The 15926-nt window shown below is 40.6% G+C and overlaps 1 protein-coding gene across 5 annotated transcripts in view; it reads left to right on the top strand.

Annotated features, from left to right (window-relative positions):
- Nucleotides 1-15926, top strand: part of LOC123757772 (dyslexia-associated protein KIAA0319-like protein) — a 222933-nt gene that overhangs the window by 87111 nt on the left and 119896 nt on the right. For all 5 annotated transcript variants that reach the window (XM_069329507.1, XM_069329511.1, XM_069329508.1 and 2 more), the window contains exon 7: nt 1522-1645. In XM_069329507.1, the coding sequence (XP_069185608.1) occupies nt 1522-1645 (124 nt within the window). The remainder of the gene's footprint in view (nt 1-1521; nt 1646-15926) is intronic.

Here is a 15926-nt window from a genome sequence, read left to right as displayed (position 1 = left end):
GACTGCATGGCTATTAAATCTAGCTAACCTGTGGTCTATCCCCGTGCCCACGACGTTCCTAAGTTTGCTGCTTTGGCTGCCGTTTTTGGTGACATGTCTTGGGTTGACATTCGGGCATGGGGTTTTTAGAGGTCTAACAGGGTCCTGGCCACTCGCTACTTTGTCAATGTCCCTGGCCTGGTAGGGCCTGCGTTGCATTGGGTCGGCGGTTGCAGCCAGTTGTCTCGACTTCACGTTGAGGAGTGAGGACTAGCCGCCTCTCGGGTAAATCCCTGTGTTTTTCCTTGTCTTTGGGTAGTTAGCTCCGGGGAACCGACAATGCTTCCCCAAAAAAACCAGCGTTGAGTGCAATGAAAGGCCATTTTCTGGGTGAGACTCGGAAGCTGGCATCCCTCCCTCCCCCCTCCCTCCCCTCTCTCCCTCCCTCCGGTTGGCAGTGTTTTTGCATGTTTCTGACATCCAGCCTAAGAACTGCTGGTTGGATCACTGGAACAAAGGTCTGGGACTCCCCCTTCCCCCTCCCAGGGAGAGGGGGTATAGCGCAGACAGCGGCACGGCAACGTAATGACGTAATGCTCGTTTGCTAATTTTCGTTTGGGAGTTCTGTCCACTCGTTCGGCTTTTGGTAGTAATATTTTCACCAGAATAGGGGTTTGTTTTGGGGCGCCTATCTTTCTGGGTGCCAGATCTGGTCGATGACAGACATAGAATGCTCCGAACCACACGGGGGTTTGCATTAGGCCATTGCTCCTCGCACCTCTCTGAGGGGGGCCAGGTTCTGGTTCGTGGTCCCTGGTAGACAAGAACTCCATGCACTTTGACTGATGCCAGAAAGCTAATAGTTACATATTGACCTGGATACCTTCGAGGAAGCCTCCGGGTTTCGCCCAGAAAATGGCATTTCATTATGTTCAACACTGGTTTTTTATTGTACGTCGTGTAGTTATAGTTCAGGGGCCAAGGAGGGCAAGTCCATAAATGAGGTTTTTGAGTGTAATGAAACCCTCCTCTTTCTGGGTTTAACTTCTGTAGATGCACTGGGTTCAGATGTGTGGCAACTTCCTCCTCCCGACTCATGGGTTGCTTAGCCGGCTACCTGGTGGTGGTTGGGGGTAGTTAAATTAGTGGGGGATTAAGTATTTCAAGAGTGTCTTGGCTCTTTGATATTTCCAAACATCTGTTGAAAGAAGTTTATTATTTCTTGTGTTTTCAAGTGGTTCATCTTGATAGTATGTTTTAATTGAATCTTTGATCATCAAAAGAATCCTTGCACATGGATGGGAACAATAACTGTCTGCTGTATTTTGAGATTGTCAATGAAAGCCTGTCATGTTGTGACCTGTATGTGTGTCAGTGACGTAAGATGAGGGAAGCTACCGGAGTGTATCCCAGAAATGGGCGTTTCATTACAATTAATGTTTTGTTTATGTTGTGGTAATTATTTACTCTAATAATATTTGTCATTAATACATTATAAATGACTTTTTGTTTATGTAATTGTTATTTATATTTTATTTAAAGGTTGCGAGTAAAGGATAAGGAGGGCCTAGAAGGAAATGCCACAACTGTTGTGAATGTGATAAAAGAAACAGACTATCCACCAACTGCAAATGCTGGTGGTGATCAGATTGTTTACCTCCCTCAGGTGAGCAGCTTTATAACTGATGCTTTTTTATTTACTGACAAATCTGGTAATCCCTGGAAGGAATAATCTACACCTGGAAAATGACTTTGTTTATTGGCTTAAAATTCTCAACACACATTAGTGATGCTACATGGGGAATTCTGTTGTGAATGGGATGTGTAGTAGATATTAGGCATTTCAACTATCGATGAGCAATTGAGCAATATCTCAAAAATAAAATGTGCAGAGCTGTACCAAAATGTGTACACCTATAAAAAAAACTGTAAAAAATGACAGGTTGGATTACAAGAACTTTTCAAACTAGAGATGCTATACCAGTGATGATACTCTTTAACCACCGTGCTGTGCCAAGTTTATTGTGAAATTCCCCCCTGTGCGCATGAAATAAAGTGTTCCCCCCAAAAAATCTTTTTTCTTTGTTAAATGATAAATTCCCTTCCCTGAACATATCTATGTAAAAATAAATACCAAATTCCACTTACTTTGGCTGTGGTGACGTGGACAAGGTGCGCTGTGACGTCATTAGGGCCTGGTCGCCCGTGCATGACTCGCCCAGACACGGTCGCGCAGGCCATTTAACCCTTAAAGTGCGCATCACGTCATATGACGTGCTGGACGTTGTTCCAGTAAACTGTGCATCACATCATATGATGTGTTGGAGTACTTCGCAAGATTTAAACAGCCCGCGGATACACGGGGTTCACCACACCTTCATCAGGGCTCTTGTAAACAGACGCCATTTAAAAAAAAAATCGTGGGCCAAACTCCCGGGTCTTATTGGCCTCAGTATTGAGTGAGCAACCAAGCTTGACGCACGCAGCATGAGCTAACAGCACTGCTGTTCAGCTTGTGACCACAGCATCGCCTAAAAATGCCAAATTATACTTGTTCATGCTATTATGTAGTGATGATATTATTACAGAAGACCCCTGACTGTGATAAAACTGACCAGGGTTCTGATAATAGCAGGATTGTGGTGATATTTAGCGCTGTGCACCATGGAAGGAGGTGTAATACTGTGGGAGGGAGGGTGGTGGCGATGTCTTTTGACTGTGTGTGGCCACCTTTTATTGACTGCACTCACCATACCAGCTTAGTGGTTCGCTATGGTGAACACAAATGTAGATACTTATATATAACATGCGTATAGAGGGTATAAACAGCAAGAGAAGGTTTGGAGCCGCCATTTTGGTGAGGGCGGTGGCGTCGTCTGTACGACGCCACCGTGCAGACGACGGTGTTGTTTACTGGTTACCACGATGGTCTTTGGGCACCATACCAGTTTATTTGTACAAGTATGATGAATAAAACAGGTAGATATTTATATATAATCTGTGTATATAGCGTAATAACACCACACAGTATTGTTGGAGGAGAAATATTAGTGCGTCTGGCCTTGAGGGCGGTCGCCGATCAGCTGACTGTGTGAGTAGCCACATCTCTGTGCCTTTACTCACCATACAAGCTTAGATGTACAGTTATGGTGAACAAAACATGTAGATACTTATATATAACGTCTGTATATAAGATATATAGCATAATAACACTACACAGTATTGTTGGAGGAGAAATATTAGTGCGTCTGACCTTGAGGGCGGCCGCCGATCAGCTGACTGTGTGAGTAGCCACATCTCTGTGCCTTTACTCACCATACAAGCTTAGATGTACAGTTATGGTGAACAAAACATGTAGATACTTATATATAATGTCTGTATATAGTGAATTATAGCAAAAACATTATTGTGGGAGGAGAATGAGGGTGAGTCAGATGACTGGAGGGAGGGCAGGAGTGGCTGGCTGGTACACGGCGGTCACTCCTCGTTACTTTTTGACTCATAATAGCTACTTAGTGGTTCGTTATAGTGAACAAAACATGCAAATACTTATATATAACCTGTGCTTATAGTGTAATAACCGACAAAGTATTTGTTCACTGATTGATGAACATAATTGAATCAACAATATGCACACCATATTTTTGAGTACACCAACGATTCACTCATTTTATTATATAAATATATCAAACTACACACTATTGAATAATATTACAGCAAAAAAAAGTATGAAAAATCAATCAGAGACATTGAAATAATTCGGTAATTATCTCTTTGTGGCAACTCTGGCCTGACAGCTTGCGAGCAACAGACCGCCTGGGACGCCCGCTGAGTCAGCGCCTATAATTTGCCAGACTTCCCCGCCCTATAGCGGGCAATATATGCCACTTACGATTTTTTTATTATTTTTCCCGTGATCAGTGAACACAAATTAACAGGTTAGAAAGAAAAAATAATTTTTTTTTTTTTCAAAATGACATGCGCCTGTGGGGATGACAGGATATTAAACCCCGAGCATGTTAAGGGTTAAGCACCGGATGTTGCCACAAATATATTTTCAATTATATGTTCTATTTATTTCCAATGCGGTTTTATGTTTTTTTTATCGTATATGATGCATATTTGTGTCCTTTACAATATGTATACAGTAGAACGTTCATAATGTTCCATGGAACTGTGATACATGTGTCAGTAATGTGTCCACAATAAATGTTTATTGTCACAATATTACTAGTTAAAAATTCAATAAAATTACAATATGTACAGTTTCACACACTATTTACACAGTAACACACTGTATTACACAGTACTTCAGAAGTGAGTAATAATCAACGAAGTAGTCCATGGTACACAGAGCGACTTCGCTCTCGTTGCACCGGGTACAGATAAATTTTTGCTTCCTGTTTCTTCATTCTGTGTGCTTGCAAGTAACGCACTCCTGTACACCTTTGGCTTTAGTACTTGTAGGTTGTATGTAGCCAAGCTTGTAAAGCATAAGGTAGTTTTGAAAAGATTATAGGAAAAGATCAATTTGTAAGGTAGTCTTGAAAAGATCGCTTTGTATGGTCCCACACAGGAAGAGATTCAGTTTGCCTCAAAGAGTGTCCATCAATCAGGAAAAGATGCAGGTATTCTTGACAATATCTATGGAAAACACCACCATGGAAGCCGCTAACACTGTTCATCTATGCTACTTGTATCAGATGCATCATCATTGAATGCAGAAACCGATTCATTTATGTATCATCTAAATAAATTGGAGATAGCATAGGATTGCAAGGGGTGATGCTCAGAGCTACAACTGGATACGCTCGCTGTATCGTCCTCATAGGTGCTGTATCACATGCATCCGACCTTTGTGTTAGGTCCTTATTGTGCCTAGCTTCACCAATATTATGACCCTTATGTTCTTCAAACAATAAGGTTTGAATTTTACCGACAGAGCGTTATCTTTCAACACCGCGTCAGACAGGTGTTTAGGAGCCAGAGGCGCGTGCGCCACTCATGGTTGCTCACTCGGTACTAACCCAGCCAGCAGTCCTAGGGCATTCTGGGAATTTTTTCCAAGATGGCTGCCTCTCACTGGAGGTCCTAAGAGTCCATTTCGTACACAATCAACCTCGCACACATTTAGACTGGGTACGGAAAAATAAAAAAGAGTTTTCTTGGTTGGCGCAGTTTCCCGCCAACCAAGAATACTTGGTTGGCGCAGTTAAGTGGTTAAGATGCTAATGCTTTCCAGAGTGGAATACTGCTACACAATGACAGCCCCTTTCCAAGGTGGAGAAATTGCAAATCTGGAGAGCGTACAGAGATCCTTTACTGCTAGAATCCACTCGGTAAAACATCTAAACTATTGGAACTGGCTGAAATGCCTAAATCTGTATTCTCTTGTGCGCAGGAGGGAGAGATACATAATAATTTACATGTGGAAAATAGTAGAAGGGCTGGTCCCAAACCTGCACACAGAAATAACACCACATGAGACCAGGAGGCATGGCAGGATGTGCAGAATACCCCCGTTGAAAAGCAGAGGTGCAATAGGTACCCCGAGAGAGAGAACTATCAACATCAGAGGCCCGAGACTGTTCAACACGCTTCCACTACACATAAGGGCCATAACTGGTCTTCCCCTCGCAGTGTTCAAGAGAACTTGACAAGCACCTTCAAAGGATACCTGATCAACTTGGCTGTGACTTGTATGTCAGGCTGCGAGCAGCCGCATCCAACAGCCTGGTCGACCATTCCAGCAATGAGGATGCCTCGTCGACGACCGGGCCGCGGAGACGCTAAGCCCCGAAAACACCTTGAGGTAACCTCAAGGTAAGGTAGCCCAGGAGATGGTTCCTGGGAAGGCCTCACTAGTCACACTGTACTTGTTATCACACAACACTTCACACTAGAGCCACTTTTATATATAGCTACAATGATGATTAGATATATTTTATTCATATTTGAAATTTATGTATCTTTAAATTAAATACTGCGTTATAAAGTATAGTACAGTATATAAATTTTCATTATTGTGACTGCACTATTTTTCAAATTCGCATTGAAATAAACCAATATTTTCCTGTGGTCATTATCAAAGAACCCACCTTTATTTATTCATAAATACAGTCTCCGTGGTGTAGTGGTAAGACACTCGCCTGGCGTTCCGCGAGCGCTATGTCATGGGTTCGTATCCTGGCCAGGGAGGATTTACTGGGTGCAATTCCTTAACTGTAGCCTCTGTTTAACGCAACAGTAAAATGTGTACTTGGATGAAAAAACGATTCTTCGCGGCGGGGATCGTATTCCAGGGACCTGCCCGAAACGCTATGCGTACTAGTGGCTGTACAAGAATGTAACAACTCTTGTATATATCTCAAAAAAAAAAAAAAATGTTTGTTTTGTACATTTATAGTTGGGTAAGTTTACACAAATTTACAGTTACAGTAATTAGTTACCTAAGAGAAGGCCATAATTATAAAACAACATGTAATATCTGTAATTATAAACTCTATACTCAAAAATTTAATTTTAGATTTAAAAAATTATATTTATCAATGATTTTAAAATAATTTCAGTTGTAAAATTCTGAATTAAAAACCATTTCTGTAACTTCTTACACAAATTGTTACAATAATGGCTGAACTAAACAGTTGTACATCAGTCTAAATCAAACTTTACCGTTTGCCTTAAAGTGAGTAACATTTAGCTTACAATTTGAAAGGTGATATATGTTGGATAATATAAGTTCAGCTTTACCATTAGAGCAATTACAAATATTTCCATACTTTACATTACAAAAATAGGACGATGAGAATACAATTTAAAGAACTAATATATACACTACTCATTCAATGAATTTATGCCAAATAAATTCACACCCTCAGCTCTGTCAATAGATTCAAAGGCTATCACAGATCAAAATCACTCCAAACACACAGTTCATGCAACATAGATCTGACTTCAATAAAAACTCAAAATGCCTGTGAGTAAACCATCTCTTCATGACAATAGTTCCTTCAAAATTCCAAATATCCAGCTGTGAGTGTGTGTGCTTTCTCCGTTGACTAGTCATTTTATTGCATCTTGTACACCTATATCATTATATATCATTCATTCTTAAGCTGTGTTTCCTGACAATTAAGTATATATTTCTGAACAAAGTTGAAGTGGCCAGTGATAAGCGAGTGCCTGAAAAAGGATGATTGATTGAGTTTGCTGGATTGGTAATTCCCTTCGGACAAAATGCTATCATTCATTTGTGAATTATTTCTTCAAGTGTAGGTGTGGGCATTGGGCCTGATATGAGATTGCAATGAGTGTGATGATGGACACCCAAGATTGTCTTTAACATTTCCAACATTCGCAATTAACTTACCAAGATCGGTGTACAAGCTTAGACATTGTTAAATAACATTACTTTTGACCAAGTATAAAGATGACCAAATTCACTCTGGTCGTTGACCAGGCGTCCTCATTGCTGGAATGGTCGACCAGTCTGTTGGATGCGGCTGCTCGCAGCCTGACATAAGAGTCACAGCCTAGTTGATCATGTATCCTTTGGAGGTGCTTGTCAAGTTCTCTTGAACACTGCGAGGGGAAGACCAGTTATGGCCCTTATGTGTAGTGGAAGCGTGTTGAACAGTCTCGGGCCTCTGATGTTGATAGTGAATGTTATAAAATGACTCCAGCGAGTTAAAACGAACTAAAACACATTTGGCAGGATTGAACATTATGGTGTATTTTGCACTACACATACATCATTCACATGTTTCTATCAAGGTTTCAATGCCATCTTCGGTTGGTGTGAGTAGAACTTAATCGTCAGCACAACAGAAAACATTGGCTTTAATACACAGAGAATAATAACACTAACATGACTGCATCAATGAGAAAATCTGCAGGAGCAGTAATGAAGGTTTGAACCTATGTGGTGGGTGTTCCTATGCTCACGCTTCTAGCAACTAGATCACGACATGGTATAAGGATTGCAACCTGCAGTTCTTCTGATCATACAAGGATTTTCCTTGACAGAGCCAGAGTGCATGGTGGATTGTGTGAAAATCTTGTTCTGGCTTCAATTGAAACCTCAGGAAATCCTTGTATGTTCAGAAGAACCCCAGGTTACAATCCTTATACCATGTCGTGGTCTAGTCGCTAGAAGCGTGTGCGTGGGAACACCAACCACATAGGTTCAAACCCTCATCCTGGCTCCTACGGATTTTCTAATTGGCCTTGGTACTGACTATGTAGCAGCCAGCTCAACTGGTTCTTAACTCTTTCAACAATAGATCAAGGTAGATGGCAAATAATATAGGACTAAAAATGGCACGTTGCTTGGACCCATTTTCTATTGAGAAATATTCAGAGAGGATATTACTTTATTTCACAGCTAATTTGCATACCTGATAAGAAATATATAGATATTTAGTGATGACCAGGCATATTTTTCTGCTAAGTAAATCTCAAAAAAGTTTGGTGTGTGTTCAACTTTGTTAAAAGCTTTGGATGCATCAAAAAGCAGAGCACAACCATCTTGTGAGTTGTAGTACAGTACTGAATAGTTTCTGCCACTACAAAACTACAGTGTTATTGAGCAGCCAGTTTTGTATGCAAGCCAAAAGTCAGGTCTAGTTTGTCAGCTAACAAGTCAGTGAGTATATAATCAAATACTTTTAAATTATTATAGGTTTTGCTTAGTATTTTCTGGGGGAGAGCCCCCTTTGGCTCCCTGAAGCTGAGATGGTTACCATCTACTAGGTCATGTCAGCTGTAGACTTCTGGAGGCCTACTGGGGATCAGAGTCAGAACCCAGCCCCTTCACAAAGACACAGAGTGGTGACATTTATTCTCACAAGCACACCAGGGAAGGCATACAGAAAAACAGCAATTCAAAACAAATGGCTAGATTCAAAAGGGACCGAAGCCTCAAAGTGGCCAAAAGAACTTTCCCAAGTATGTAAACATATGATACCTCAGACCTAGCATGAGCTTGTTCGTCCCACCTGCATCACTCATTTGGGGGGAGGGGGAGGTAGCTGACTGCTAGCAGGTATCCCCAGGCTCAGTTCTAGTACTGACTCAGTGGTTACCAGGTTACCTATCTTCCGTACTGGCTCTGGTGTTCTGTTTATACAGCCAAGTGGTGTGGTGTTTGCCCTTGATGGCTTTTCCTTGCACTATGGTGTAGTGTGAGCCAGATCTTCAGTGTGCTTGGAGCTGTATATGCTCAATGCATCTCCACTCAAATGTCACGGGTGGAGTACCACAGGGTTCAGTTCTTGAACCGGTAATGTTCATTGTCTACATAAAAGATCTACCAGATTGAATGCAGAGTTATATGAACATGTTTGCTGATGATGATAAGATACTAGAGAAGATAAAAAACCTAGACGATTGTCATACCCTTTAAGAAGACCTGGACAAAATAAGTATATGGAGCACCACTAGGGAAATGGAATTTAATGTGAATTAATGCCATGTTATGAAATGTGGAATAGGGGAAAATAGACCACAAATAACCTACAGATTGTGAAAAAGCATTAAAAAGTTCTGATAAAGAAAGATATTACGGTTTTAACCATGCAGTGGTCCGATTTCTTTCGCAGACTTTCTGAGTGCCTACACACACAGGGAGGCCCAGGTTCTGGTTTGTTGTCCCCGGTAGGCCAATAAGAACTCCACGACTGATAGCACGTAGTAATATGGCACTGAATGGTGTTAGGGATTTGTTCAGCCGGTGCTTCCTGTGTGTTCCAGGTTGGGTGCCAGTGATTCCCCTGCAGGTCTTGTTCAGGGAAGTTTCTTTCACTCCCCTCCATGTCTGCTGCTGTATTTTTTACTTTTCTGGGTATTCCTTTACTTCATTGTTTGCTGCTATGCTCCATAATTCTTAATGTGTCCTAATCAAGACACAGTCAAGTTTGACAGCAATTTTGGATGAGGACCAGAGATCCATGTTACCGAGGTCTGAATCAGAAAGCCTTCACTCTATTGGATAGACACTGATTTGGTTGCCTTAGGAAAATTAAATCCAGAAAACACTAACTTATGCTTCACACCTTTCCTATATTCAATAACTTTCAAAGTGTGGACATCACCATGATGTAAACATTTAGTGCAAGCTGTCATTATATGATGATTTACATTTTGTGTCACCATTTGAATACTGAGGTTGCCCATCTGTTGCGAATAGTACACCTGTGTCTCCCAGCAGTCATGGGAGCTGTGGGAACCGACCTGTGAGATTTATATTTATTTAACTTATATGAATTTATATTTACGTTAATTTATATACTTCGATAGCAATTTGTATAATGATAAGTGGACTGTATTTCTGCAATAATCTCAATCTCACAAATCGATCCTCTACACATTAAGGGGGGTTTATTAGTTTATATATATGCAGCCAATCAAACTACAGTAACTACATACATTGAAGAGGTTCCTTATCTTATAGTACAGCAGGTTAGTCCACCAGGTATAACTAGGGTGTAGACACCAAATTATCCTCTTTGAGGTAGCTTCCATATCACCCAGTAACTGGTGCACATAATCTTGCATCCTCGTCTTGACCTGTCAAAAGTGCGCTAGCTGTGAAGCCAGAATCCTATATATGACAAGCTATATCAGAGAAAACACTATACAGTACATGGAACATTAAAGACCTGGCTTAATTACCTTTAGTTTGAGGCGATTTCGCGATCTAACCGGCTAACCCTATATCCTGACATTAATGGCCATAAATGAATGATAAACGGGTTTCGGATAGACACTTAACTTGAATTTGTAGACAGCGTGTTGACAATGGTACACCTTTGGGTTCCATAACACTACGTCCAAGTAAATTTAACAGGAGCCGAATTTGCTCCCGTGTGAGCCTCTGGTCTCAATATAAACAATGGCTGCATCTAACACTCCATTCTATTGACGTCTGGCCGACATTGTCCAGAATGATAGGAGCCAAATTTGCTCCACACGTCTCGGAGGTGACACAACAATGGCCGCCCTCCTTCCTCACTCTGACGCCTGGCCTACTTTGTCCAGATTTCAGAAAGTGATAGAAGGGTCACATTTACTCTACTTTAATATTGATAATTAAGTTAATTTATATGAGATGTTTTGTGATGGTAAAGTCCAAAGACTAATGTATTTAAGAATAATTCCCAGCAGAATAGCTGGTCAATTTATAATGGTATGTGGTGATGATATCCCGTTTTCTTTAGACGGTAATTCCACTACAAGTTACGTTTTCTATGGGTAACTTGTTGGTAATACAGCAGCTATTATCTGTATGATATATTATATGGTGTCGGATTTTCCGACATAATTCCCCAGGGGGCTGCTCACGGGTCGAAGTCCTGTTTAGAACAGACGAACACCGATACTCCTCCTTCGAATTATTACATTAATTTGATGTTAGTAGTTAGTAATCACACATTTGTGTGTCTGTTCGTACAGGACGGATGTCCCGTACTAGAGTTGCAGGGGTTAGAAGTCTAATGCGATTTCATTTCCCTGTCAACTCTTGAAAGGCTAATATTCAAGCCTTATTACATATTATTTAACCCAGAAGACTGAATGTGATCAAGTACTACAGTCAAGTATGATTCAGGAACTGCAGTGAGATCAGTGACATAGATATAACTTGAAGTTTCTTCAGGTAACTGGTCACTGATATATAAACACTGAGGCCCATGGAATACATCTTGATTAAATAATAAATGTATCAAATCAGTCATCAGATTTATTGGGGTTTAATTTAGTTAATTGATTCAGAAGATTGAATAGCTCATCATTAAAGTAAAGTATGGTTCTGAGATTGCAGTGGGTTCAGTGACATTGGTCGCAGTGACTTGTAGCTGTTTTAGGCTACTGTTCACTGATTTGCCACTGAGGCCTCATGAACTCATCTCCAGCTTTAAATGATGATACTAACATCAACCTCTGTTGGTATAGTCAGCTGTAATCTCCTTAGTATAATGCTACTGGAGAAATATAATCAGCTGACAAATTTAGATTTCTACTGGTATTGTTTATCTGCAGGCATAGGTCTCCTCAGGCTTGATACTGGGCCTGAGAGTAATTTACCTCCTGCAGAGTTTAACATGGTTATACCCTGATATTTAGTAGGGCTACCAATGAATCGATGACAATAGTCTGTCCCTACAAGGAGACCGAAGTCGGTGAGGTGATCAGACTTAATATTATCTGCCAATTTTATTCCTCTATTTCTCAGGAATTTGGCTGTTGCTCTCAGACCTTGTACTTGTAGGTCTACTGGTATTTTGTCCACCACAATGGCTTGTACTCGACAGATGTACCTGCCTAAACGTACTGATGGTTGTACCACCTGGTAGACTTGAGGTCCTGCATCTGTTACAAACCCTGAGATGTTGAATGACATCTGGGCTACAGGCCTTAATTGTAGTTCATCTGCCAGCTTTTTAGTGATATATGTTCTCTGGGATCCTTGGTCAAACAACCCACGGGTATGGACCTTGGCCCTCTTATTCAGGATGGTAATTTGGGCAGTAGGCAAAGTCGTATTACCTTTAGACTTTGCCGATTGGACACTCTTTGTTTGTTGCACCTTGCAGTACTGTACTGTGGTGGGAATGCTATCTTCCACCTTGGGGTTTGGAGACGTTGTTTTGGTGTCTCTGCACAATGCTGCATGGTGCTGACCTTTGTTACACCTATTACAGGTGTGTAATTGGGTATCACAGTCGTTGATGTTATGTTTCCTGAGGCACCTCGTGCAATGTTGCAAATCTTTGAGTCGCTCAACACGGGCGTCACTATCAGGATAATTAGAGCAGTGGTACATTGAATGTTTCTCTTTGCAGAACAAACATGTTCCATAGCTTCCAGTACCCTTTGGTGTCACGTTCTTGGGTGACACAGTAACTATAGGCTTGGAGGGTCCCACTGCATATACGCCCACACTGCTACTGTTCCACTTTGGTGTTGAATTATATTGTCTAGATTGATTTGGAGTACCTTTGGTACTCTGTGGTTTACTATTATTGGTTTCTGAGGGTTTACTTGGTGGTTTTAATTTGTCATGTGTTCGTAATTGATGAACTACTGACTTTAAACCTTCAGATATTTCATTCATGGATAAGATACTTTTATTGTAATGAGCACTCATTTGTCTCAATATGTCCCTAGGTATTTTCTCCTGGACAATTATTTTCAAGACCCACTCAGCCCCGTTTGTATCTGCTGTCAGGCTGAGGGCATTGATCAATGATTCTACCTCCAGCTTGAAGACTTGGAGTGAATCAGCTGAAGCCTCCGGTGGGGGTAAATGCAACAGCTCATGAACTAAATGTGATGTTCTTACTTCTGGATCAGCATAATTATCCTTGAGGAGTTTTACTGCCAGATCATAGCCGTCATTAGTTAATCTCAGATGGGATACTACTGTTTTAGCCTCACCTGATAATTGGCCTTGCAAATAAGAGAATTTACTACTCTTTGGTAAAGATTGTTTTGAGTCTACAAGGTCAACGAATTTGTTCCAAAATTCGTCCCAATCTTCCTCATCTTTTCCTGAGAAAGTGGGTAAATTAATTGGAGGGAGTCGAGCTTCTGCTTGACTCGTATTAGATGCAACTGTTGTTGTTGTTGCTGTTGCCTTGTTCTGGGCAATTAATTTGACATAAGGCTGTAACGTGGCCTGAGTGTGATCTTCATAATTCGCAAGATCAACCATAATGTCGTCTATTTCTGTTTCTGATAAATTAGTGTTGGCAAGTTCAGCCACATATGTTGCTATTTGACATTTGATTTGCTCAAATTTACCTGCAGCTGCTTGATAATAGCTTTCCAGGTCAGCATAATCAACTGTTGATTGTTGTGACAAATCTTCACATTTCTTGATCTGTCTTGTTAAGTGGCCTTTAAGACCTGCAAGGGTTCTTTTCATTCTCCCTGCATTATCCATACTGGCTCGTTGGTGAAGCCTTGTGGGGCTTGTACTTGGGCTGCTCATAATACTGAACAAACTCTAATGATAGCCTAGGGTAAATTCTGCACTCACTAGGCAATAATCCTACCTCTACTAGAGGTTAGCACTTAAAATTAATACACATTATATATATACAATCATACACACTAATGATTTGAGTGATAAACCAGTGTCACTGGAAGTACCTTTAGGTTAGCTCTTCTATATCACCCTAGGATGGAATTGACACTAATTAATCACTCAAAGGTGTAATGATCATAAGTAAATTATTATATATACAACTCAATTCGAGTTAATAAAAATTACACCCAAAATAGGGTCTGGACCATTCATTAATGGTGTTAGGTTATTCAATATAGTACAACTGACTATGGTAATAATGGGACAAGGATGAACGATAATAGTTCAACTAGTCAGTGTTAATATCCTACCCTGTTGTGGGTTGGCAATTAGTAAATATTATACTGTGATCACTAGTGCAATATATATTAAATAATTCTCTATTTTGGAGAAATAATATACACAATTATTGATAATAGCCTCTTAATTAGCCTCTATGAAACTTCTAATATTATCTAGAAGTATTAAATATTATTAGTGACCTCGCGAAATAAAGTCCACAAAATTCGTAGATAATCTCTCGCGAAATGTAACACCACGAAATCCGTGAACAATCTCGCGAAGACACAGTCACTAATTTGGCTGGATTCTATATTAGCGCTGTCATTTCACGAAATAACACGCCACCAAATATCTGTGGGTGTGCATGAAACCGCTGACGAAGCTGAACTGGGCTGAGGGAGGCTCCTGAGCTCCCTCGAGGCTACGCTTCCGTCTTTGACTGGCTGGCCTTTGTTTAAATAACACTGCACTAGTATATTTAATGAATCCACTGGTTAACTGGTTCATCCGGTGCTAAGATGACCAAATGTGGGTTCATAGGACCGAATATTCCGGTTCCGAAGGTCCAAATAATGTGGGAACCGACCTGTGAGATTTATATTTATTTAACTTATATGAATTTATATTTACGTTAATTTATATACTTCGATAGCAATTTGTATAATGATAAGTGGACTGTATTTCTGCAATAATCTCAATCTCACAAATCGATCCTCTACACATTAAGGGGGGTTTATTAGTTTATATATATGCAGCCAATCAAACTACAGTAACTACATACATTGAAGAGGTTCCTTATCTTATAGTACAGCAGGTTAGTCCACCAGGTATAACTAGGGTGTAGACACCAAATTATCCTCTTTGAGGTAGCTTCCATATCACCCAGTAACTGGTGCACATAATCTTGCATCCTCGTCTTGACCTGTCAAAAGTGCGCTAGCTGTGAAGCCAGAATCCTATATATGACAAGCTATATCAGAGAAAACACTATACAGTACATGGAACATTAAAGACCTGGCTTAATTACCTTTAGTTTGAGGCGATTTCGCGATCTAACCGGCTAACCCTATATCCTGACATTAATGGCCATAAATGAATGATAAACGGGTTTCGGATAGACACTTAACTTGAATTTGTAGACAGCGTGTTGACAATGGTACACCTTTGGGTTCCATAACACTACGTCCAAGTAAATTTAACAGGAGCCGAATTTGCTCCCGTGTGAGCCTCTGGTCTCAATATAAACAATGGCTGCATCTAACACTCCATTCTATTGACGTCTGGCCGACATTGTCCAGAATGATAGGAGCCAAATTTGCTCCACACGTCTCGGAGGTGACACAACAATGGCCGCCCTCCTTCCTCACTCTGACGCCTGGCCTACTTTGTCCAGATTTCAGAAAGTGATAGAAGGGTCACATTTACTCTACTTTAATATTGATAATTAAGTTAATTTATATGAGATGTTTTGTGATGGTAAAGTCCAAAGACTAATGTATTTAAGAATAATTCCCAGCAGAATAGCTGGTCAATTTATAATGGTATGTGGTGATGATATCCCGTTTTCTTTAGACGGTAA

This window comes from Procambarus clarkii, chromosome 22 (assembly GCF_040958095.1).
Source record: "Procambarus clarkii isolate CNS0578487 chromosome 22, FALCON_Pclarkii_2.0, whole genome shotgun sequence".
Taxonomy (NCBI): Eukaryota; Metazoa; Arthropoda; class Malacostraca; order Decapoda; family Cambaridae; genus Procambarus; species Procambarus clarkii.
Note: the sequence above shows the minus strand (reverse complement) of the source record. Positions and strands in the feature narration are given on the sequence as shown.